This window comes from Diabrotica virgifera, chromosome 8 (genome assembly GCF_917563875.1).
Source record: "Diabrotica virgifera virgifera chromosome 8, PGI_DIABVI_V3a".
Classification (NCBI taxonomy): domain Eukaryota; kingdom Metazoa; phylum Arthropoda; class Insecta; order Coleoptera; family Chrysomelidae; genus Diabrotica; species Diabrotica virgifera.
Window position 1 is genome coordinate 86,971,616 of NC_065450.1, and position 26,454 is coordinate 86,998,069.

At 30.8% G+C, this 26,454-nt stretch overlaps 1 protein-coding gene across 1 annotated transcript in view; it reads left to right on the top strand.

Moving 5' to 3' along the window:
- LOC114339406 (angiopoietin-related protein 1-like) overlaps positions 1-9,937 on the top strand; it is a 262,517-nt gene extending 252,580 nt beyond the window's left edge. Inside the window, exon 6 of the mRNA XM_050659347.1 lies at positions 9,748-9,937. Within this exon, the coding sequence (XP_050515304.1) occupies positions 9,748-9,914 (167 nt within the window). The 3' untranslated portion in view covers positions 9,915-9,937. The remainder of the gene's footprint in view (positions 1-9,747) is intronic.
- The last annotated feature ends 16,517 nt before the right edge of the window (positions 9,938-26,454 follow it).

A 26,454-nucleotide genomic window follows, 5' to 3' on the forward strand; every position in this document is an offset into this window, starting at 1 on the left:
ACAGGAATCTGTAATCCAGAATTGGCTGCTAAGAATCCTGGACGCATCAGTCACTCTCGTTGGCTAACCTGTGCTAACTGGGTTTTAAGATTGTTTGTCTCCCAAACTACTCCAACAATTGAGTTACAGACTCTTGCAAATTACATAGTGAAGACATATGCACCTGTTTGGTTTGATATAAAGAAAAACTACACTGTGAAAGATGGACCGAGGCATATTTTGAAGGTATTAAAACCACCAGACATTTACCGGACAATATCAAGAAAATCCTTGATCCAGTAGTTCAAAGGAACGCATTCTTCTGCCACCCTGAAAATATGATGTTGGCTATGATAATGGATGAAAGACCACACATTAGGGAACTTGGCTACAGGAGGATCCTAAAATCCAGAAATGGGCTATCAGCTGAAGGATGCGTTAGGGACTTTAAAATACCTTCAATAAATTTTAGTGCAAACGACTATACCGAACTTATTGATTGGTCCATCTGTAAGTTAACACCACCGCCACTACTGTCCAAGATACCAACTGCACATATTACTTCTTTATTGAAAGACAAAACTTTACCAGAGCTTAATTAAATACCTCAAATTCCCATGCCACACCCACACTCAGTCAGTTGAGAGGTGTGTAAAACTGGTTACAGAGGCAGCAGAAAAATTGTGCGGGCATGAAAATCGAGATGGCTATATTCGAGCTATACTTTAAAATCAAGGCAGCTGATGCCCACATTTAATTCAAAGTCAGAATTTAAAGGGGCTTCTATGTAAATAACCTTTTGCCTACAACAAATACATACATAGTACAGAGTAAATAATTACTGTAAATATTGTAAATAACATTCACCCTGGTTGGTTGGTTGGTTGGGTAGGGTGGGGGTGGGCCTCGCCTTGCAGCCACGTCCTCGTCGTGAGTCCCGGGTCTGGGTCATTTCAGCACAGATTAAATGTTGAAATGAGCTGAGAGCTGCAATATGATGTGTTGGCTAATAAATTTGTTTGTAAATCACTTGTTATAGTCTTATTACAAACCTTAATGTGTTAAAAAACACTCATCAGATATGGAAAACCGCGTTTTTACGGGACTGTACAACTTACGTATACTACATTTTAGACCTATTGCGCGAATACAGTTAAGGAATAACAGGTCCGAAAGTATTTTTTATGGATTAGGAAAACTATTTTGAATAGTTTTTACACTATTACAAATTAAAAATACAATTTGTATGGTTTTGGCACATGTTTAAAAATCGTCGAAAATAATGAAATATCGTTATTTTACGAAACAACCTGCAACTTTATGCTTTTTGCGCGAATTCAGTTAAACGGGAATGGATCTAATTATCTTTTGTATGCATTAAGGACACTCTTGACAACACTTTTTTCACTATTAGAACGAAATCAGACTTTTTTTTGTAATTTTACGTGTTCTTGAAAATTACCGGTATTTTGTCTTTTTTTGTAACTTTAGGCCTTCTGCGCGATTTCAAATTTGAAAAAAAAAATTTTTTATTATTTTTCCCTTTTTAATGACGTCTATGCGCAAGTTTTCCGTGCTATTAGAATTGTATAACAGAAAAAACCCGTTTTTCGATCCACCCTAATATACAGTGCTAGTCAAAAGTCCGTACCCCCCTTCGTATCTTTTGAACGGTTATACCTATAATAGTGAAATTTGGAGATAGGATATAAACGGACGTAAGCTTCTTAACTAGTCATGACAGGTGACGTAATAGTGACAGATGACTTTACAGCGCCACTGTGACAGATAATTTTAAATGGGACCTTATGGCAAGTGACACCTCGTTTGAAAGGTATTGAAAATACCTATTCAGTCATACTAATATTGTTTAAGTTTAAGCTAATTTTGACGAATTAATGAAATAAATATAAAATTGTAGTTTCATTTAATTAATTCAAAATTCAAAATTCCGCCTATGATTACTTGTCAAAAAGGTTGACGTTGACGTAAAAACTACTAGAGAATCGAAAAACGTCAACTTTTTTGACAAAAAAACCATAGGCGTACATTTGAATTTTTATTAATTAAATGCGAAGCTACAATATTATATTTATTTAATTTATTCACCAAAATCAAAATCAACTAAAACACAAAAAAATTAGTATGGCTGAGTAGGTAATTTGAATACCTTTCAAACGAGGTATCACTTGCCATAAGCTCCCATTTAAAATTATCGGTCACAGTGGCTCTGTAACGTCATCTGTCACTATTACGTCACCTGTCATAACTAGTTAAGAAGCTTACGTCAGTTAATTTCTCCATCCAAATTTCACTATTATAGGTAAAACCGTTCAAAAGATAAGAGGGGGGGTACGGACTTTTGACTAGCACTGTATACAGTTTGTTCCAACGAAAATTTGACCCCTTCCCAGAAACTCAGGAACCAAGAGTTTATTCACAATTTAAAAAATTCCGTCAATTTGTACTGAAGGCGAGTCGAATTTTCATGCAATATTCATGCCCTCAAATGTAACCCCCTACTGCCCCCTCAGTTTTTTTAAATATCAAGTGTAGTCGAGTTACACATCCTTTGAAAGGTATTTTTTTTCTGTATACGATTCTCTAATTTTTGTTTATTTGCGGAATAACTTTAAAGACAATTTTGGATTTAACTAAATTATAATACATTTTTTAAGTCCAAAATTATCTTTAATTTTATGACATAAATTAAAAAAACTATAGTGTCGTGTAGAGAAAAAAATTACCTTTCAAATAAATGATGTGAAAGTCGATCACACTTGCTATTTGAAAAAAAGTGGGGGTTGATGCGGAGCAGTAGGGGGTTACATTTAAGGGCAGGAATTTTGCATGAAAATTCGTCCCCTTCCATTATAAATTGATGTGTTTTTTTAAATTTTGAAGATCCTCTTGGTTTCTGGAGTTTCTGGAGGAAGGGTCAAGCTTTCTTTGGAACAGACTGTACATAATATATAAAAATATATTATAATATACATATTATATTTTAAATTCTGCAACTTCTTTTGAGAGATAGAGGCCTCTTCTTGTGCCAGTCTTTAGTGCCATCCGGAATGGTACGGGCCAGTGAGTGGTCATCTCAAAATGCGGGTTGATCTTTCTTTTCTTCAGTGGACATACCACCAATTTTTCATACGTGTGGTCAGGTACTTCTTGTACTTGGTTTATTTCCAATTCTTTGCCTACGCTCTGGTCTCCATCGAATGGCGCCAGCCGGTTATGGCGTACTACCATCAGTTTTGTTCTCGAAATCTTACTTATTCGGTAGACTACATCGCTAATCTAATCTTCTCTAACCTAATCTAACCAGATTTAGTTATATTTTAAACATAAGCAGTGTAAAATTGTACTCTTTTCTGCTACTCTATTTTTGTACTAATTTTGGTACCACCGGCAAATTATATTCTTCTTCTTCTTCTTCTTTTTCTTTTATATTCCATCATGTTCTTGGAAGTCCTCTACTTCTTGTGCCTAACGGTGGCTTGTCCCTGGGTATTTTTACTATCCGTGATTCAGACATCTTGCTTATGTGTTGATTCTACTCTTCTTTTCTGTTCTTTACCCAGGTATTTATATTATATTCCATCTTTTCCAGGTGCTTTTCGATTTTTCATCTTTCTTAAGGCGTTCGTAATATCTTTCTCTTTAATTTCTGTTTGCTCATCCGATTCTAATCTTAGTGTTTCTAGTTCTTCGTGATTAGCTGGTGTGTTACAGGTTTTTTAGGTAAGTTGTCTATGTATTTGTGTCGATTATTTTACTGCTATCATTTCGTTCATCTCTACTCTTTGACCTCTTATCATTTTCCACATTTCTTTTTGCATCCCATAGCCCCATCTCTTTTTTGTTCCATCTCTTTTAAAACTGCTTCCCAATGTTTTTTTTCTTCCTTCTTACTATTGAGTTTAGTTCATTTCGTACTCTTTTATATTCTTCATATGTTTGTCTCGTTCTTTTGGATTTGTATTCTGGGTAGGTTTTCTTTTTTTTTTCTTGGCATTTTATTTTTATTTCTTCACAGAACCATGGTGTTCTCAATTTCTTTCGTATATGTTTACGTATCTTACGTTGTGCAAGTGCTTCCTTTGCTGCCATTTTGATATTACGTCTAATCTTCCTCCAACTTTCTTCTGTCTTTATCCGGTGTTGTGTAGTTCTCATTCATTATTTTTTGCAGTCTACTCTGGTATAGATCTCGAGTTGACAAGTCTCGTAGCTGTTCTACCTTTATTCCTGTCTCACATTTAATAGGGTCTTTTTTCCTGTTTCTTTGTAGCTGTATTCTTATTTTTACAAGTACTAGGTTGTGATCACTTCCAATATTAGCTACACTGAAACATCTTATATCCAGTACTTGAGAGTGTTGGATGTTTCTATTTGTCAATATATAATCAATAAATTATAATTGTCCTTCACATAACATTTCGAACATTTGTACTTATGGTAGTGGTCTTTTCGGGCCGCTGATCACAGTTTAAAGAAGCAGAAGAAGAAAAAGAAGATTATTAAGCTTCTTGACAAGTGACGTCCGCGCATCACTGTTTTTTTTCTGTGCGTGTACTGATCACAAGTGCTTTCCAAATAGTTTTATAAAAATTATTAGACAGTGTTTAAAATACCACAAAAGTCATCAGAGAATAATTGTGTATCCCGAAAGAGGCGGAAATATGAAAATTTGCAACAGAAACTGGTAGAGTTAAGGTATTTATATGATATTTTTGGGTTTTATCCCAAAAGACCAAGTTATTTATAAGATATTTTTGGATCATTTTATGTTAGATAAATTAAATTATGTGTGAATAAATCGAACTATAAATATTTAATATTTACGAAATGACAATTTTAACCAAATTCAAACTTGGGGTCCTTTTTTGTTGTTATCAATATATTTTCTCTGTTGTCATAGTTACTATATCTCGCCTTCTTCCCTATTCGAAATACTCAAAACGTCAATAGTATTTGTCAAAACACACAGAGATGTAACAGGCGCTATGTTGCCACACTGCACTGATTTTCCTATTAATGTTTATTTTGTAGCAAAATGTCCGACAGACATGATATTATGCAAAAATTTATATTGTTTGTGTCAAGAAGGATACCTTAAGGTAGCCCAAAGTAATACAGACTACATTATTGGGGGTTTAAAAATAAAATTATAGCCCAAAGGTTTAAAATAGAACAAAACAAAGGGTTTAACAATAAAATTAGAGCAGGGGTGCTTTTAAGCAGCCCAAAAAATCTTTATGATTATTTGACCTGCCTCTATTTTTCAGAGGTACTCTACAGTAGTCCAGAAGTTTAGAATAGAACAAAATATATTAGTTTAACTGCTTTCGTAAATTTTACTTCGATTTCACGTTACAAGCAAGTTTACTTGCACTAAATTATTTGTTTGGTTTTGTGTTCAAACAATAAAACTAGAGCAGAGGTATTTTTTAGTAGCCTAGACAATCTTTATGATCATTTTATCTGCTTCTATTTCTCAGAGGTATTTTTACAGTAGCCCAGCAGTTTGGAATACAATAGAATTATATTTATTTCACTACTTTTGTAAATTCTACTTTGATTTAAGATTACAAGCAAGTTTAATTACACCAAGCTTTTTGTTTGGTTTGTCTTCAAACAATAAAATTACAGCAGAGGGTACTTTTTAGCAGCCCAGACAATCTTTATGATTATTTTATCTGCTTCTATTTCTCCGAGGTACTTTAATGTAGCCCAGAAGTTTAGAATACAATAAAATGTATTTATTCAACTACTTTGTGCATATTTTGCCTAGATTTCATATTACGAGGGTAGTAAGTTTACTGCTTACTTTAAATGTTTGTTTGGTTTGTCCTCAAACAATAAAACTAGAAGAGGGTACTTTTTTTTAGTAGCCCAGAAAATCTTTATTTTGAGCTACTCCTATTTCGCAGAGTAACTTATAGTAGTCCAGAAGTTTAGAATAGAATAAAATATATTTAACTACTTTTTGCACATTCTGCATTGATTTTTATCGTCTACTTTAATATTACACAGTTATTAAGTGTACTTACAATAATTTTTTGTTTGGTTTTGTCAAAAATATTAAACAAAGATACAAAATCAGCTTTATTAAGTCATCTCGAAGTCATTACGAAGCCACAAAAGACCACTGTTTATCCAAAGACTATACCACAAAGCCAAGCTGCTGTTTCCACTCAGCATCCATCAAGAGTTCTTTCAGAATCTAGCAACTTTAATCAGCAGCGTTTAAACTTCAATCCAACCTTGAGCAGACCAAGAATTGGACAAAGTCAGTACTCAAATCACCCTCTACTAGCATCGAGATGCAAACAATCGAACAGACAGCAGTACCAAAAGCAAATGAGAACAACTAGGATGTCATACTAAATGTCAATAAAAATTAATAGGGTAATATGGCTAACTGTATTAAAATATGGAAAGGGATTACTTCAGATAAGAAATTTTTAAGTTTGGTCTAAGGTTTTAATATTTTATTTAAAACAACGCCCTCTGAAGAGAGAGCACCAAAAGTTCTCATAGACCCAAACTGGTCGTATGACAAAAAAAAAAAATTACTTGAAAAGTAATTAAAAATTACTATTTCTCCTTCTTCACATACAAAAGGACAATTTATTTTTCGTAGTTTTTTGTGCCTAAAAAGACGGAAATCAGAGAATTTTGTTTTGAATTTAAAATAATTAAATTGCTTTATAGAAGCCACATATTTTAAGCTGGAAGACTATAATAGGTCAGTCCTCAAGCTCATTTTCAAGGGTTATGGCAAAAATAGATTTAAAAGTTGTCTATTTTGCTATTCCTGTTCATTAAAATTCTAAAAAATATTTAAAATTTAAGTACAGAACTTTTTTATATTATTTAAACTGTTTACCATTTGGTTTGAATAATATCTCGGCTTTTATATTTACAAAAACTTTAAAACCAGCCCTAAATAATCTAATAACAGGAGGCTTTACTTTTGTCAATTTTTTAGAGGACCATTTACCAATTTCAAAATCATATTTAAAATGTAAAGAAAATATTGTTTAAACATTTTCTATGTTTTTTCTGCTTGGGATTTACTATAAATAAAAAAAAAGGAAAAGTATACTTTCACCCCCACAAAATATAACTTTTCTTGGTTTTACGTTTGATTCGAACCTGATATATTTTGCACCTGCTGACAAAAAAAAAATCTAATAGTATTCAGAACATCAAAAATAAAAGTACATGTAAAATAAGATCATTTGCAGCCTTAATCGGTCAGTTTGTAACAGTTCGTCCATTTATGGAAGTTAAATATGGAAAATTATACTAAAAAAAAAAACAATATATAAATAAATACAAAAGAAAAGTAGCCCCTTTCTTAAACTAATAGTTATAACACTAAAATGACCATACCTAAATACTTAAAAATGATTACAATTGGTGGTTAAATAACATACCAATTAGTGAGCAAAATATAAAATAATCCAATTATGTACTTGAAATATTTTGCGATGCATATATCTTTTAGCATGGCGGGTATGCTGCATTGATAACAAAACTCATGGTTTTTGGAGTCATGAACAACAACTACATATAAATGTACTTCAGTTACTAGCAGCATATAGTGGCTTGAAATCCTTTTTCAACGAATATAGGAATTGTAACATTTTGCTAGGAATAAATAACGCAACAGCTGTGTCTTGCATTAACAAGATGGGTAGTGTACAGTACTCAACATTTGCAGATAAGTTTAATAATTCTGTGAAAATAGGAATTTAAAAATTATTTTTGCATCTGTAACAGTAAAAAAAAATGCTTTTGCCTGACTCGGAATCAAGATCTTTAAAAATAGAAACAGAGTAGGTATTCTTTAAGTGATAATTGTGTTACTATAATTTTTGAGCAGCTTCTTATTCCAGAAATCGATATGTTTGCCACATATCCTAAAAAAAAAAATGTGCAAGGTATGTAATTTTGAACCCTGACCCCGGATCAGAGAAAGCCAATGCCTTAACTCTAGATTGGCATGGATTTAAATTTTATGTTTTTCAGCCTTGGTACACAACCTTTGACCACCATACCTTACACAACCAAAAAGATAATTATGGACCTGATAAAAATTTAATCTAGAATTTTTTTTGGGGTTTTATATCCAGGACATCCTTTGGCTTTCCATATTCTTGTCAGGCAAGCTTTTTAAGAAAAGGCATTCCTGAGGATTCCATCCCATCTATTACAACAAATCACTAAATCTGTATGATACAGTTTTCAAGAGATGGTGACGGTTTAGTATAAAATAATAACCATTTTGCTTATGAATTATCAAATTTTAATTTTATTAAATTTACCGTAGAACCGGATTATAATTATAGCTCGTATTAACATTCACAGTGCTGCATTGGCGTTGATAGAAGATATCCTAGAATATTATAAAAACATTTTTAAATTTTTTTACAAATGTATATATAACCTCAAACCTTAATTGCCCAAATATTAATTAACTTGGGACCCTCTACCAGTATTACTTTATTTAGAAACATTATTTCGTCTCACAAGCCTTTCCCTGAAAGATCTTACTTACAAACTTGTAATGTTGATTGCACTCACTTCAGTTCAGAGGTTGCAAACCCTGTACCTAATAAAAATTCAGAATATTTTCATGGATCAAGATAAAATTGACATTTTGATATAACATAGGATAAAGACTTCCCCAAAAAATAATAATAATAATAATAAATAAACAAATATCAACCTATTTAAAACAAAAAACACAGTTGAGAGTGTTTAGAGATTTCTAAAACATTCGTCCTCAATCGGAAGACAATTTGTTTATAACTAAAAACAAAAAAAAAGAGACGTATAAAGCAACATCTACCCAGGCGTTGAGTAGATAGATATAACATTTTTTTAAATTAAAAATATAGACACTAATATTTTTAAAGTGTATAGTGTCAGACATGCATCTACGTCAGCGGGAGTTAGAACTGGATTATAGAAGATATTAGAGAGACGGCGAGATGGACAGAAAATTCTCAAGTATTCAATATTTTTTATAATAAACCTCTAGCAAAAGATTACGGACTCTTTGCAAAACCGTATTGTCTGGTGAGTCCATGTAATTGTATGTAATTGTAATTATATTACATGTGTAGGTTACTAATATTAGTAAGAACATTAATTTTCTTATTATGTTTATTTGTACCTGGTTGAAAGTACACATCTCATATAATTAAAATATAAACATGAATCTTAATTAATAATTGCTCTAATATATTAGTTAGGTATACATATGTATATATTTTTTGTAAAGTTTCTAAAAAAAAAAAATTGCTAAGTACTTTTGTTTATTTATCGCACAATATTGTTTAATCTTTCAACAGCCTACCATAAGTACAAATGTTCGAAATGTTATGTGAAGGACAATTAATTGATTGGTTGACTTACCTGTTAAGGAGGGACAATCATAATTGTCCTATCTTACATTTCGAACATTTGTACGCTCCCCCCCATTGATTCTTTTGAACCCACCCATGTCTTGTGCGATAAAAATAAAATAAAAAAAAAAAAAACAGTGATGCGCGGACGTCACTTGTCAAGAAGCTTAATAATCTTCTTTTTCTTCTTCTGCTTCTTTAAACTGTGATCAGCGGCCCGAAAAGACCACTACCATAAGTACAAATGTTCGAAATGTAAGATAGGACAATTATGATTGTCCCTCCTTAACAGGTAAGTCAACCAATCAATTAATTAACTTATTAAGAACATTTTATACTTCAGTAGGAGCATGGTGGTACAACGCATGTTATCAGAGCAATTTAAATGGTAAATTCAGAAACATGTTCCGGACAGAGGCCTATAGTGATAAAGGAATTAACTGGTTTAGTTTTAGAAATGATAAATATTTCTTATCTCAGACAAGGATGTTAGTAAGACCAAAATTTTAAGAAAACAAGAAAAGTTCAATAAACGTGCTTTCATGAAATAATTTGTGTTTAATTTTCTGCGTCCTTTATATTAAACAAATTTACTTTACACAATCACAAAACTATGTCATTACTAATTGTTGGCGCACGGTATTTAAATGATTATTTCATGCAAATTAAGGTGATAATTTTTGATAATCTCCCGTCGTTAAGCATATTACGTCAGATGCCCTTCGTTGCTACGAAAAAATACATTCAGTGGCATTAATGACAAATGTTTTAAAAATTATAAAAGTGATGACTTTCAACCGTCAAATACATATTTATAACAACTGTGTGTTTAATTTCACTAATTGGTACTTACATATATAAATTACAATAACATTTTGGTTTTGAACAGTTTTATTCATGAAATAATCGCAACAAATTGCACTCGAACTCTAAAATTAATATAGAATTTTTGCCCTCGTGACACTTTGATATAATTTCACTCGCCTTCGGCTCGTGGAATTAAAACTGCCAAAGTGACACTCGGGAAAAATTCAATAATTTTAGAGCTCTTGTGCAATTACTACTGATAATTTCCTTCGTGAACTGCAGTTTTAGGTCTGCTAATTTTAAATTACGTGAACTAACATACAAATTGATAAGATAAATGATGATGATCAAACACACAACTGATGAAGAAATGGTACTCACTGTTTTTTTGGTCCTCTTCTTCGAATCCGGGGCACCAGTCACTTCTGCACTCTTCCATGCACCAAATCAGCAATTTTAACGATTTTTGTATCATACCGGTGATTAAATTAGGCGAAATTTCTGATACTAGCAGCCGGTAGGATCTATGTGATCGCCATTTTTCGAATGTCTAGTACTCTTTTCCGCATATGCGCAATAACATTTCTTCCATACCTTGCGCATTGAAATTACAGCTGTGTGTTTTTAAGTTCTAATTTGAATACTTAGCGGCAGAAGTGGTTTGCTCTAACACAAATCTTTATATAATTATTCTTAATCAATACTTAAAGATCAGATTCATATTCAAAACTACATATATCATTACTAATCTCTATGTACCTAATAAATACTTAAAAATCACATTAGTATCTATAGTGGAGAAGCTTAATCATCTGTTGTATATGATCTAAAATTAATGGATTTCAGCCAAAACCACCTATTGTATGCTTAAAACGGTCGAAACTTTCGGACTGTGTAAATATAAAGTTGTTTCATTGGGAAACGAAAATACTTAAATGGTTAATAGAGGCGGTTCTAGATGTACTACATTTATTGTCTCACCGATTTCTATAACCCAGTTACAGGATGTTTTATCCATTTTGCCTATTTCTTTCTGGACCCATAACTTTGAAACCACCTTGTATATTTTTTTGATATTTGGTGCACATATGTCTCATTTAGAAGCCAAACCACCCAGCTACTAAAAAATTATAAAATCATTGTGACCTTGAAACAACACACTGTATATTGAAATTTTCAAAATCCTTCTGCATATTTGAAAAGAGCAAAAAAACTAAGTTTAGTGGTTCGCTTCAATTTTTTGCGCTTTAATGACTTTAATTTTGAAATTATATTTAAATTTTTAATAACTCTGAGATTAAAAAGCAGGTGTTATTAACTTGTAATAATAAATTATTAAAGTTAATGAACAAATACTCATTTTAAAAATTATGTAATGAATGTAATGAATGAATTTATGTGACTTTATATGAATATATATTGCCTATTATAGGCAATACATATTCATTACATTGGAACGACCCATTTATTAATCACAAGGAAAATCCAGGTACGGATTAACAAAAAAACATAAAGTAATTGCAACCTTGAAACAACACCTGTATATTGAAATTTTTAAAAACCTTTTGCACATTTGAAACTAGTAGGCGAGAGGCACACCCCTAATTTTAGGCTTAGAAATCGAAAAAGCGAACCTGATAGGTGAATGGCAAATTTTGGTCAATATTTATATTTTCTAGGTCGCTGAATCCGAATATGAAGTTTATTTTTATCTAGAATTGGTGTAACATGTTCAAAAATCAAATTTTATGCAAAAATTCGAAAAATAAGTTTTGATATTTTTTCATATTTATTTCGCTGTATCTTTGGTCGCTGTACATATTTTCTTTTTAAAATTTTACTGTATCATATTTCGAGTATTTAAATGACAACGAGATTTGTCCAAAATGTTTAAACAAATTAAAAGAGTGGTTGATGATTTTTAAACATTTTGTCGTCACATTTCGTTATTTTCATGTTTACTTAAAAAAGTTGAGAGACAAACTTTTTAGTTTATAATTTTAACCAACACAGCAATAACACATAATCCATAAAGAAGTTTTCTGGAAAATATTAAGTCAAAATATACAATAAGAAAAAAGTTATGTGACTTTATATACTAGTGGCATCTTCCAAAAAAAAAACGCTTATTTCTCGAGATACTGACCACGGTGTGGTGAATAGCTAATTTTGGTCCTACTTTATGTTTTTGATGGTGCTGAAAACGAAAATAAGGTTTATTTTGACTTTTAGATGGAGGAACATTGTCAAAATAACAATTTTACCCTAAAAATAAAAAATTAATAAAATCACGATTTTCTTAAAACTTAAGCACTTAAGCACTTAAAACTAGTTGCATTTTTTTTTCTATAAAACATTTTATTATTTGTACCCTCTGTTTTTACATAAACTTGATTAAAAAGCTAAATTTCAAATTTTGTTACTCCACTTTTGCCATTAAACTTTATAATTCAGGAATATGTACCTTTCACTTTAAACAATTCATAACTTTTATTATGATGAGACAGAAAGATTGAAGCCAGTACCATTGTCTTCAGAAAGGTAAGAACTATCTTATACTGTAAAAATTTTAGAAAAAAATTTTAAAATGGAACAGAGTCATTAAACGTAAAAATGTGATTATATCTTGTTCATTTTTAGGGTAAAATTGTGATTTTGACAATATTTCCACAAATAAAATTCAACATAAACCTAATTTTCGTTTTCAGCGCCATCAAAAACATAAAGAATGGCCAAAATTAACCATTCACCACACCTGGTCATCACACCACACAGTATCTCAAAAATAAGCGTTTTTTGTGGTGTGCCGCTCGTCTATAACGTCACATAACTTGTTTCTTATTACATATTTTACTTAAAATTTTCAGTAGTAATTGCACAAGAGCTCTAAAATTATTGAATTTTTCCCGAGTGTCACTTTGAGAGTATTAATTTCACGAGCCGAAGGCGAGTGAAATTATTTCAAAGTGTCACGAGGGCAAAAATTCTATATTAATTTTAGAGATCGATTGCAATTTGTTGTGATTATTTCATGAATAAGACTGTTCAAAACCAAAATTGTATTGTAATTTATTTATGTAAGTACAAATTAGTACAATTAAACACACAGTTGTTACAAAAATTTCACGTTTGAAAGTCATCACTTTTATAATTTTTAAAACATTAATTTTCATTAATGTCACTGAATGTATCTTTTCGTAGCAACGAAGGGCATCTGACGTAATATACTTGACGACGGGCAATTATCAAAAATTATCGATTTAATTTAGATTTCTGTAGCTTTCTATTGGTCAGAATCTCCTATGAAGGAAATAATCCAGAAAACGTCTTCATGAATTATGTTTTATTATTGTTTGTTAAAATTATAAGCTAAAAAGTTTGTCACTTAAATTTTTTAAGTGAACATTAAACCAACGAAATCTGATGACAAAATGTTTAAACATTAACAACTCCTCTTCTAATTTGTATAAACATTTTGTATAAAACTCTTTATTATCTAAATACGTCAAAGATGACAGAGTAAAATGTTCAAGAGGAAATATTTGCAGCCACCAAAGATACAGCCAGGTAAAATTGAAAAATTATCAAAATTGACTTTTCGTATTTTTGTATAAAATTTTATTTTCGAACATGTTCCGCCAATTCTAAATAAAAATAAACTTCATATTCATATTCAGCGATCTCGAAAAAATAAAGAACCACTAAAATTGGTTATTCACCTTAAAGTTGATTTTCGTGGTCGGTATAACTTAATTTTAGGGGTTTATAGGCGCGCTTTAATTTTTAGTGCAGTCGCTGAAGGTGAATATTATGAGCTATAACCTCCGATTTCGTTGAACCTCCATCGATTTACATGAAAATTGGTGACTGGTTATAGGATATCTCAAGGAACGAAGGTGACATGGTGCCAACTTGCGCTTTTACCTTGGGAGTGGGTGCCACCCCTTCTGGGGGGTGAAAATTATTTTATTAAAAATAATCCCATAATTCGATAGAGGAACACATTATAAGCAACATTTGTTATATAAAGTTATTAAAATAAATTAAAACTAAAAGATCAAAAATTTTAATTTTCGTGAGAAAAATGCATATTTGTAACCAATTTTTCATAAATAACTCAAAAACTATAACTTTTTACAAAAAATTTATTATTACCAAAATTAAAGCTAATAAAATATAAAATAAACTTCTTACTATAAGAACCTTTTAGTGTTGACAAAAAGTGAGTTATAGGTAATTGAATGTATATTTTTTTCGGCGAGTACCCAAATCTAAGTAATCATGCATAAATAACGGGAAAATGATGCATCTTATAACATAACTTATTAAACATTTTGTCAAAGTACTTAGAAATATCTATCAAATGAGCTCCCGAACAAGTTGATAGCATTAAAATTTATCCTCCAAAAATTTTTCAAAATTTACCTTTTAAAAATTTTTCAAAGATGTTATTGTTTTTTTTTTAATAACTCAGTTAATTTTTACGATATCAGGTCTGTCTAAAACCCATTTGAAAGTTAATTCTAAGTTAAACCATATTGAATTTAATCTTTCAAACCCCTTACTTTTTTAAAAATATAATAATAAATGGCCCAGGTGACATGGTTTTCGCAGCAAAATTTGAGCTTTAAACGTTTCTATCTCGGTTATTTTTCACCCCAAAAAAATAGTAAAACAGGTAAAATATTTCATACAAAAAAAATAAAATTTGGTTATATATATAAGTTTTTGCGTATATTGAGTGTATTTGGAATTATTATCAAAAGAAAATGAAAATTTTAAAATTTTTTTTTTCAAAAATATGCATTCTAAACCTCTCAAAATTGTTGAAATCATTACTTATGCTAATTAGTCCTGTCGCCAGGGGGGGTACAACGGCCTCGTTAATTCAGATGGACTTACTCAAGTTTTTTTTATGTATTTTGACCCGTAGAACACGAATTTTTTGGGTAACAGTTGATCCGGATGTCGATAAGATTGTTATAGACCAAGAACTTGAGGAATCAAATAACAGCGATTTTTGGCAAAACAAAACAATATTTTGTATTTTTTGGGCCATTTTAAGTAAAAAATATTTCTACAAGTTTTTTCGTAGGATGCACAGTTTTCGAGATAAACGCGGTTGAACTTTAAAAAAATCGAAAAATTGCAATTTCTGAACCCGAATAACTTTTGATTAAAAAATAAAATAGCAAGTCTGCTTACCGCATTTGAAAGTTTAAGTCAAATTATATCGGTTTTGATTATTTGCATTGGTAAAAATTTATTTTTTTATTGTTTAACAAAGCTATAAACACGTAGGGTTTCCCGTGCTTTTACATGCGTTTTACCGCATGTAACGTAGAAATAGTCTTGATTGCACTAGTACCTATTCTACCTACTCGTTCGATTTTAAATGAGAAATCATAGAAACATCACTCACGCACTAGTTGTTTGTAGCTTTGTTTAACAATAACACAATAAATTTTTAGCAATGCAAATAATCAAAACCGACATAATTTGACTTGAACTTTCAAAGGCGCTAAGCAGAATTGCTATTTTATTTTTTAATCAAAAGTTATTCGGGTTTAAAAATTGCAGTTTTTCGATTTTTTGAAAGTTCAACCGCGTTTATCTCGAAAACTGTGCATCCTACTAAAAAACTTGTAGAAATATTTTTTGCTTAAAATGACCCAAAAAATACAAAATATTGTTTTGTTTTGCCAAAAATCGCTGTTATTTGATTCCTCAAGTTCTTGGTCTATAACAATCTTATCGACATCCGGATCAACTGTTACCCAAAAAATTCGTGTTCTACGGGTCAAAATACATAAAAAAAACTTGGGTAAGTCCATCTGAATTAACGAGGCCGTTGTACCCCCCCTGGCGACAGGACTAAATATGAAGAAATTCTTTTAAGGATTACTATAAATTTTAATTTTTATTATGTTTTATTTTTCACTTTTTCTTAAAAAATTCGAAGGGTTTCTCTTATTTTCATCATAACTTGCTTAATTTTGATGCTATTAATTTCTTCTTGAGCTCATTTGATAGGTATTCTTTTGACAAGTTTTTAGTAGGTATATTTTATAAAGTGCATCATTTTCTCGTTATTTAGCTTGCATATTTAGATTTGAGTACTCATCGAAAAAAATATACATTCAATTACCCATAACTCATTTTGAATAAACATTAGTTTAGTTATTTTCAATTTCAGTAATAATAGCGTTTTTGGAAAAGCTTATAGTCATTGAGTTATACATGAAAAATAGTTTTAAAAGGTGCACTTTTGTACGAAAATATAAAATTTTTGACCTTTAATGACTCAAAAAAGTGTTGATGTGTATAACAAACTTTACACAAAATTTATATAACTTTATATAACAAACTTATATATTTTATTTACACAAATTTATATAACTTTATATAACAAACTTTTCTTAGAATTTGTCCCACTACCGATTTATGGTATTATTTTTAACAAAATAATTTTTACCCACGAGAAGGGGTGGCATCTACCCCCAGGATAAAAGCACAAGTTGGCATCATGTCAACTTTGTTCCCTGAGGTATCCTCTAACTACTCACCAATTTTCATGAAAATCTATGGAGGTTAAACGAAATCGGAGGTGAAAACCTTCAGTGACTGCACTATTTGGCGCAGGAAAGTTAGTGACTTTTATTTTGAAATTAAATATATTGAAATTTTTAAGAATTCTGAAAAAAAAGCATGTTTTTAAAGTATTTTCAATAATAAATTATTAAAGTTAATGAATAAATACTCATTAAAAAACAATAAATAATAATTATTTATTACATTGGAACGACCCTCTTACTAATCACAAAAACATCCAGGTCCCGATTAACCAAAAATATAAAGTAATTGTGTCCTTGAAACAACACCCTGTATATTGAAATTTTCAAAATCCTTTTGCACATTTGAAAAGACCACAAAAACTAAGTTCGATAAAATTTAATGACATTAATTTTAAAATTATGTGTAACAACTTGGAATATCTATTTTTTCGATCTATTTATATATATATATATATATATATATATATATATATATATATATTATATGTCTTATTAACAAAATCAGCAATATCAACGTAATATAAATAGATATTAGACAATGCTGATGCCAATTAGCGAGAAAAAGAAAAAGATAACAGAAACAAGTTTAAGTTAACCAGAGACCAATAACCAGAAGATAAGAGTGAGCATCGAAAAAGCTAGATCCACCTTGAACCGGCTGAGGTCCTTCCTCAAAAGCCGCCATCTCTCTCTTGATATAGAACGTTCTGCAAGGTTACGTCCTCTCTATTCTGTTTTATGGTGTTAAATCATGAACCTTGAAGGAAGATAGATAATATGTGCAAGAGAATAGAAGCAATAAACATGTGGCTGTATTAGAGAATATTCAAAATCTTGTAGACTGACATAAGTATAAAAGTGGTCTTCAGAATAATGAAAAAGAACCGAGAGGTAATGAACACCATAAAATCTCGAAAGCTGCAGTACTGCGGACACATTATACAAGCCATTGCTTAGGTATAAAGATTTGGAACGCAAGGTTCGGAAAGAAGAAGAATATCCTGGATAAAGAACTTCAAAATCATCAGCTGCACATAAGCACAACAATTGTGCAGCTGTAATGCGTTGTTGCATGCAAGGTAAAGTCTGCCATGATGCTCGCCAACATTCTTCATGGATATCAACATCGAGAAGAACTTCGTAGATATGTGCCATGTTTTAATTTTAATCTAGTTAGTGAACAGGTTTAGCGTAGAGCATTCAATATTCAAAAATTAACATAAATCAAGGCTATTGGTGAAACTGAATGTACAGATATCTCGAACTAAAACAAGCGCGAAAAATGAACCAGAAAAAAAATTAAAACCAACTTAACCTCCACGTTCCTACAAAAAGTAATATTCCACAGTTATCGTTAAGTTGTCTAAAACGCATAAAACAAGTCTTCAGCGGAAAATGAGAACACAGAGGCCTCAGAGAACTGGCCATTCAGGATGAGGTAATCTTAATCAAAAACTATCTAAAATATATTATTAAAGATCTTCACATATCACGTACCAAAGATATAAAAGTCCAGAACAACAAATGCCGATATGGATTTGAAGCCCGAGAAACTATCCAACATCACATAGGGGACTCCTAGGCACTTGTCAAAACTGATTATAAAGAACGCCTTACGAGTCAGTAAAAAAAAGGACTTCTCCGTAATAACTAATTTACAAATTGAAACTTTTCAGATCATCTCCCTTATTATAAATAGGTACGTTGCTGATAGTATGCTTGAGAATGGTAACTACAAATTGTAGTGGACATTGCTGTGCTCACAAATCAACCACTGGCATATATCAAACACATAATAGAGCGGTTCACATACTAGATTAATTAACTAGACAAACAACATCAATTATTGATGTGAGAAAATGGAGAATAGCAAGTACCCAGAGAGTATTCTCTCTGGACTGCTCTCGACTGCTCTTTAAGTATTGAGGTACTACTCTTTAATCTGGAATCCAAAATTTTTTCTTAGAGGGAGTGGTTTTCTAGCGGAAGGGACAGAGAATCTTTCACGAAAAGTTTACATATTTTCAAAGTCTACAGAGTTTTTCAAGAAAACTATCAAGAAAAATGGTCTCTCTTCTCGAAATGAATGGAGCAAAAAAGATACGAAATTTTTTATGCGATATTACCCATTTGTTATTATTAAAATAATAATGGTATTAGATGTAACCTTTTACTGCGTTAGTAGAATGATAAAATCTATAAAAAAATTAGACTAAGCAAAAAGAATTTTCCAACAATTTAATTAAAAAAAATTAAAAGGGAAAATCCCATTAGTTGGTGTATAACATAGTTTAAACAAACTTACAATGAAGTAAAAACTTGTAATGTATGATGGTATGTTTTTTGTTTAACAATTTTTAAAAAATCATCCAAATGGATTATAAATCTTCAAAACGTTTTCGATCCAGTCGGAACATCATCAGTGAAACCTAGAAGTAATTATTTCTACGATTAAAATAAATACAAAAGGGTAAAATTTTGACTGTTAAGCTAACCATATGGTAAATATTGGTTATTAAAACCTTTAAATTACATGGTCTTCTTCTTCTTCTTCGGACTGTTTGCATCCACTCCTCGACAAAGGCCTCCCCATGAGTTCTCCACTCTTCACTGTTTTGTGCTATTTAGTGCCAGTTTCTTCCCAATTTTGCTTTGATATCGTCATCGTAGCCATCGTTTTTGTGGTCTTCCTCTACTACCACTGTGTTCGCGTGGTCTTCAATATACAATGTTTCTCGTCCACCTGTCTTTATTTTGCCATGCCAGGTGTCCTACTTGTGCATTTCTTTGATGTGAACATCAAAGAGATGCTTACAATAGGTGTCATATCTATTCTAAATGATTTTTAAAAACTTATAATCATTGTTGGAATGCAATAATATCGTTAGGTAGGTACCTATACATATTTTGAAATAAATAATGCATCTGCTGTCAGTCGTTTGATATCGATGTTAGTGTCGACAACTAAGCTCCTAAAAATAAATAAATGACAAATAAATAAAAGAAAAATAAATGACTAATCTAAGTTTTTTTTATTTTTATTGTTTTTTAACCTAACACTTAATAATAATTTAATTTGTCATATCAATTTGCTATTCTAGTTGGGAATAAGCTAATCTTGTAGCTTAATCCGAACTAAAATAGTAAATTGATATGACAAAGTATTAGTTTCTAAAAGTAAAATATGCGAATAATGAAATAAAAAATTTTAGTAGTTCCAAAATGACACAAAATCTAGGCATCGGATAAAAAGTTTATTTGAAGAAAGTGTATTTTTTTGTTCTTCTTAATGGCGGTACAGGCTCGTTTTTTTAATATTGTATTTAATTACATAGTAATTTCCACATATTAATATATTTTTCAAATTGGGCTCTGTACCGCCATTCTTTATTATATTACGAATACGTGTGCCAAATATCTCGAAAAAATATTCAAAATTACAGCCGCAATCTTGGAACGCGTTTTTTCTACCTGTTGGTCGCTACTGTATCACCTTAAAATAAATAAAAAGTTACTTTTGAATAAAATATTTGCAATTAAAAATCACACGATATTTTCTCTTTTATTTTCACCCCTATAACTTATTAAAATAAATATTCTAGAAGTTTTCAGGGACTTTCGGCCCTCATAGGCGAGCGGCAGCAACCCCTAAAATTACGTTACTCCGACCACGAAAATCAACTTTAAGGTGAATGAATAATTTTGGCGATTCTTTATATTTTCGAGGTCGCTGAATCTGAATATGAAGTTTATTTTTATCTGGAGTTGGTGGAACACAAATTTTATGCAAAAATGCGAAAAATCAATGTTGATGATTCTTCAAATTTACCTCGCTGTATCTTTGGTAGATGTATAAATTTCCTTTTGAAAATTTTATTGTGTCATCTTTGAAGTATTTAGATAACAACAAGCTTTGTCCAAAACGTTTATAGAAATTAAAATAAGAGTTGTTAATTTTTAAACATTTTGTCGTCAGATTTCGTTAGTTTCACGTTTACTTCAAAAAGTTGAATGACAAACTTATCCATATAAATAAAAATGAATGTATGTATAGTATTTTTACTACAAAAACGTTATTACGTTATTACGTAGGTCAAAATTTTTGACGTAAGAGAACTGTCAAAACATTAGAATGTGACTTTTGATTATTGCCATGATTATTATAAACATGGCAATAATGAAAAGTCACATTCTAATGTTTTGACAGTTCTCTTACATCAAAAATTTTGACCTACGTAATAACGTTTTTGTAGTAAAAATACTATATGTATGTTCCGTATAGACTCGCAAACTATGCATTTGATCTTATGATGACCTTAATCAAAGTTGTTGTGCATGAACCCGGGATAGTTTCTGAAGTGGAACGGTCTACCTAAGTGAAAAGGGGACTTGCCCCCCCAAAATTATTTTAAATTTTTTTGGCCAAATCTTTTTTTCTTAATTTTATACGATGTAGAACCAAAATATACATACAATCCTAAATTTTCACTTTTTTATCTCCAACCGTTAATTTTTAATAGCCATCTAAATATTACCTCTTCTATATAAATAAAAATGAATGTTTGTATGTATGTATGTTCCGTATAGACTCGCAAACTATGCATTTGATCGTATGATGACCTTAATCAAAGGTGTTGTGCATGAACCCGGGATGGTTTCTGAAGTGGAACGGTCTACCTAAGTGAAAAGGGGGCTTGCCCCCCCGAAATTATTTTAAATTTTTTTGGCCAAATTTTTTTTCTTAATTTTATACGATGTAGAACCAAAATATACATACAATCCTAAATTTTCACTTTTTTATCTCCAACCGTTAATTTTTAATAGCCATCTAAATATTACCTCTTCTACATAAATAAAAATGAATGTTTGTATGTATGTATGTTCCGTATAGACTCGCAAACTATGCATTTGATCGTATGATGACCTTAATCAAAGTTGTTGTGCATGAACCCGGGATGGTTTCTGAAGTGGAACGGTCTACCTAAGTGAAAAGGGGGCTTGCCCCCCCGAAATTATTTTAAATTTTTTTGGCCAAATGTTTTTTTTTTAATTGTATACGATGTAGAACCAAAATATACATACAATCCTAAATTTTCACTTTTTTATCTCCAACCGTTAATTTTTAATAGCCATCTAAATATTACCTCTTCTATATAAATAAAAATGAATGTTTGTATGTATGTATGTTCCGTATAGACTCGCAAACTATGCATTTGATCGTATGATGACCTCAATCAAAGTTGTGCATGAACCCGGGATGGTTTCTGAAGTGGAACGGTCTACCTAAGTGAAAAGGGGGCTTTCCCCCCCAAAATTATTTTAAATTTTTTTTGCCAAATTTTTTTTTCTTAATTTTATACGATGTAGAACCAAAATATACATACAATCCTAAATTTTCACTTTTTTATCTCCAACCGTTAATTTTTAATAGCCATCTAAATATTACCTCTTCTATATAAATAAAAATGAATGTTTGTATGTATGTATGTTCCGTATAGACTCGCAAACTATGCATTTGATCGTATGATGACCTTAATCAAAGTTGTTGTGCATGAACCCGGAATGGTTTCTGAAGTGGAACGGTCTACCTAAGTGAAAAGGGGGCTTGCCCCCCCAAAATTATTTTAAATTTTTTTGGCCAAATTTTTTTTTCTTAATTTTATACGATGTAGAACCAAAATATACATACAATCCTAAATTTTCACTTTTTTATCTCCAACCGTTAATTTGTAATAGCCATCTAAATATTACCTCTTCTATATAAATAAAAATGAATGTTTGTATGTATGTATGTTCTGTATAGACTCGCAAACTATGCATTTGATCGTATGATGACCTTAATCAAAGTTGTTGTGCATGAACCCGGGATGGTTTCTGAAGTGGAACGTTCTACCTAAGTGAAAAGGGGGCTTGCCCCCCCAAAATTATTTTAAATTTGTTTGGCCAAAATTTTTTTTTCTTAATTTTATACGATGTAGAACCAAAATATACACACAATCCTAAATTTTCACTTTTTTATCTTCAACCGTTATTTTTTAATAGCCATTTAAATATTTAACATCTATATATATAAAAAATTCTCTTTCTTAGTATTTGTTGCCATACTCCTCCGAAACTACTGGACCGATTTTTATGAAATTAGGCAGTTATACTCCCTGATGAGTTCGCTATCCAACGGTATATAAATCGTCTCTCTAGCTCAATTAATTTCCGAGATAACAAAACGAGCCCGTAGGACAACACGAGAGCACGAGAGACGACATTAAGCACACGAGAAGAACGGGCGAAAATTGTACTAACATCCGTGAAATTATGAAGTTTTTAATTTATCGATTACTATTTTTAATGTACCAAAAATACTTCAAAATTTTGCCGAAGGACCATGTCTCTGGTATAATAATCAAAATTTTGGCAGATGCTTTTATAGAGGCGCATCTCTGGTATAATAATCAAAATTTTGGCGAAGGCGTGTATCTCTACTACAATAATAATTTTTCCCCAAAAAACCTGCGCAAGAACACTTCGCTCTCTGTCTCAATAGGTCCGTCCGTCAGTTTACTCTTTTTAATGCATTTAAAATTTTACCAAAATACAGAAGCATAAAATCAAACTCTATTGTTGATCAAAAAATTTTTCTTTAAAATATTTTGTAGAACACCTACGTTTTTTAGAGTTTATACAATTATTACAGAGAAAAGCAACTGCCGAAAGGTCACATTTACTCAAAGTTAATTGCTCGAATGAAAAAGAAAATTGTATATCTAAAATATTTATTCACAATAGTACAAAATATAGACATAAGAAAGATAGTATAATAGAACAAATTATATGATATTCCACATATATAATCGTATATTAATTTATGCTGAAAACATCTTTATTATGTTTGAGCTTAAATATGTTTGAGCTTTGGAAATATAAGAAAAATAACGGCAGAAATTTATTTCCGCTCTAGAACAAGAACAAAGTTTAAATGAACTAAAAATTGAACAGTGTGGTCCTTCTCAGAGGCATTTTTCAGTATGTCACAAGTAACCGCAAAAAAGGTAAGTCCGTGGTAATACACATTTATAACATTTATTATAATCTGACATTTAAGTTAATTGTGACAGTTGTCAGAATCGTAATCAGCCAAATATGAAAAGGGTATTGCAGTTTAACCCTTTAATTTGCAATTTGGTATAAAAACAAATCAATTGTGTTTATTGCATTTATAAAATGTTATTTTCTTTGATTTGTATAGTCTTATAAATTGTACAGATTATAGTCGTATATATAATTCCTAAATCATTTTTTGTTCGATTATAGCGCCATCTATGAACAACTAGAATAAATGTTATAACAAACTGTGATCACGGACGTACCATTTTTTCTGTCACTTCCAACTTAATGCGTTAGAAAGAAATCGAAAACCTGTGATGCACTGAAAGATGCCTCTGAGAACGAGTATCCATAAGTGGCAAACAACCTCAAAATGATCATAGAAGATATAGAGATAGTGTTGATAGGTTATTGCGTTTAATAAACAATTACATATTATGAACCACAAATTAATATCTGTGATTATATACGTAGAATACTAAATAATTTGTCCTATTAAATGTACCTCTCTTATATACCTACAAATTTTGCATTATTGTGAATAAATATTTGGACATATAATTTTCTTTTTTATTCGAGCAATTTTTATTTCGATCAATTTTTATATCGAGCAATTCATTTTCGAGCAGTTGATTTTAAGTTATTGATCTCTAGCAATTGCGTTCGACCAATTGATCTAAAATTAAAATTATGACCCATTATCTAATTATGACACATTATCTAAGGTGCAACGAAGTTCACCGGGTCAGCTAGTTAGTTTATAATTTTAACCAACACAGCAATAAAATATATAATTCGGAAAGAAGTTTACTGGAAAATTTTAGGTCAAAATATACAATAGGAAAAAAAGTTATGTAACTTTATAAACGAGCAGCACACCCTAAAAAATGCTTATTTCTCGAGATACTGTGTGGTGTGATGACCACGGTGTGGTGAATGGCTAATTTTGGTCATACTGTATGTTTTTGATGGTGCTGAATACGAAAATAAAATTAGGTTTATTTTGAATTTTACGTGGGGGAACATTGGCAAAATCGTAATTTTGTCCTACAAATAAATAAAAATGAAATCACATTTTTCTGCGTTTAACTCGCTACATCTCTGTTCCATTTTAATATTTGTTTCTGAAATTTTTACAGTATGTATTTTTTACCTTCCTGTAGACAATGGTACCTGCTTCAATCTCTTTGTCTTGTTGTAATAAAAGTTATGAATCGTTTAAAGTAAAAGGTGCAGATTCCTGAATTGCAAAGTTTAATCGCAAAAGTTGAGTGACAAAATTTGAAATTTAGCTTTTTAATCAAGTTTATGTTAAAACATAGGGTACCAAGAATAAAATGTTTTATAGAAAAAAATGGCGCAACTTTAAGGGAAACGTGATTTTATTTTTTCTTTATTTTTAAGGTAAAATTGCGATTTTGACAATGTTCCCCCATCTAAAATATAAAATAAACCTCATTTTCGTGTTCAACACCATCAAAAACCAAAATTAGCTATTCACCACACCGTGGTCAGTATCTCGACAAATAAGTGTTTTTTTTTTGGGGGGTGGGGGGGTGCGACTCGTCTATAAAGTCACTTTTTTCCTATTGCATATTTTATTAACTTAAAATTTTCCATAAAACTTCTTCATGAATCATAATTTATTGCTGTGTTGGTTAAAATTATAAAATAAAAAGTTTGTCACTCAACTTTTTAAAGTAATCATGAAACTAACGAAATCTGACCACAAAATGTTTAAAAATTAACAACTCTTCTTTTAATTTGTTTAAACATTTTCTACAAAGCTCCTTGTTATCTAAATACTTCAATGATGACGCAGTGGAAATATTTAACGCGACCACAGATACAGCGAGGTAAATATGAAAAATCATAAAAATTTATTTTTCGAATTTTTGCATAAAATTTGATTTTTGAACATGTTCCACCAATTCTAGATAAAAATATATTTCAAATTTGGATTCAGCGACCTCGAAAATATAAAGAATGATCAAAATTTGCATTCACCCATCATGGTCGCTCTTTCGATTTCTAAGCCTCAAATTAGGGGTTTGCCGCTAGATCAGTAATTATGTAATCTTTCATTCTGCGTTTAAATTTTTCAAAAATATTTATTAGTTCTCTTAGGATTCGAAAAAAATGAATACATTTAAAGCACATTGAACACTTTGGCAGGCGGCATTTTGCGACTATGCTCTTAATTATATTTACCAGTTTTACAATAGCTATTCAAGAAAATTTTTTAGCAGCTCAGCAGTAATTATAGCCCGGAGATTTTTTCGGGTAAATATTTTCCTTTATTTCTACAAGCTCTTCTTTTAGTGTAGTTAATTTGGTTCATTTTATGTAGAAAATCAGGAAGCAATGTTTCGGAGATTACTATAAAAGATGCTATGTTTTTAAGAAAGTTTGCAGATAAAGAAATTACCAAAATAACTGGAACAAAAAGATACGAAATTTTTTATACAATATTACTCATTTGTATTTTTAAATCAATTGTATTAGATGTAAGCTTTTACTTTATTAACCCATTAACGCCCAGTGATACCAAATGGTATCACAATAGT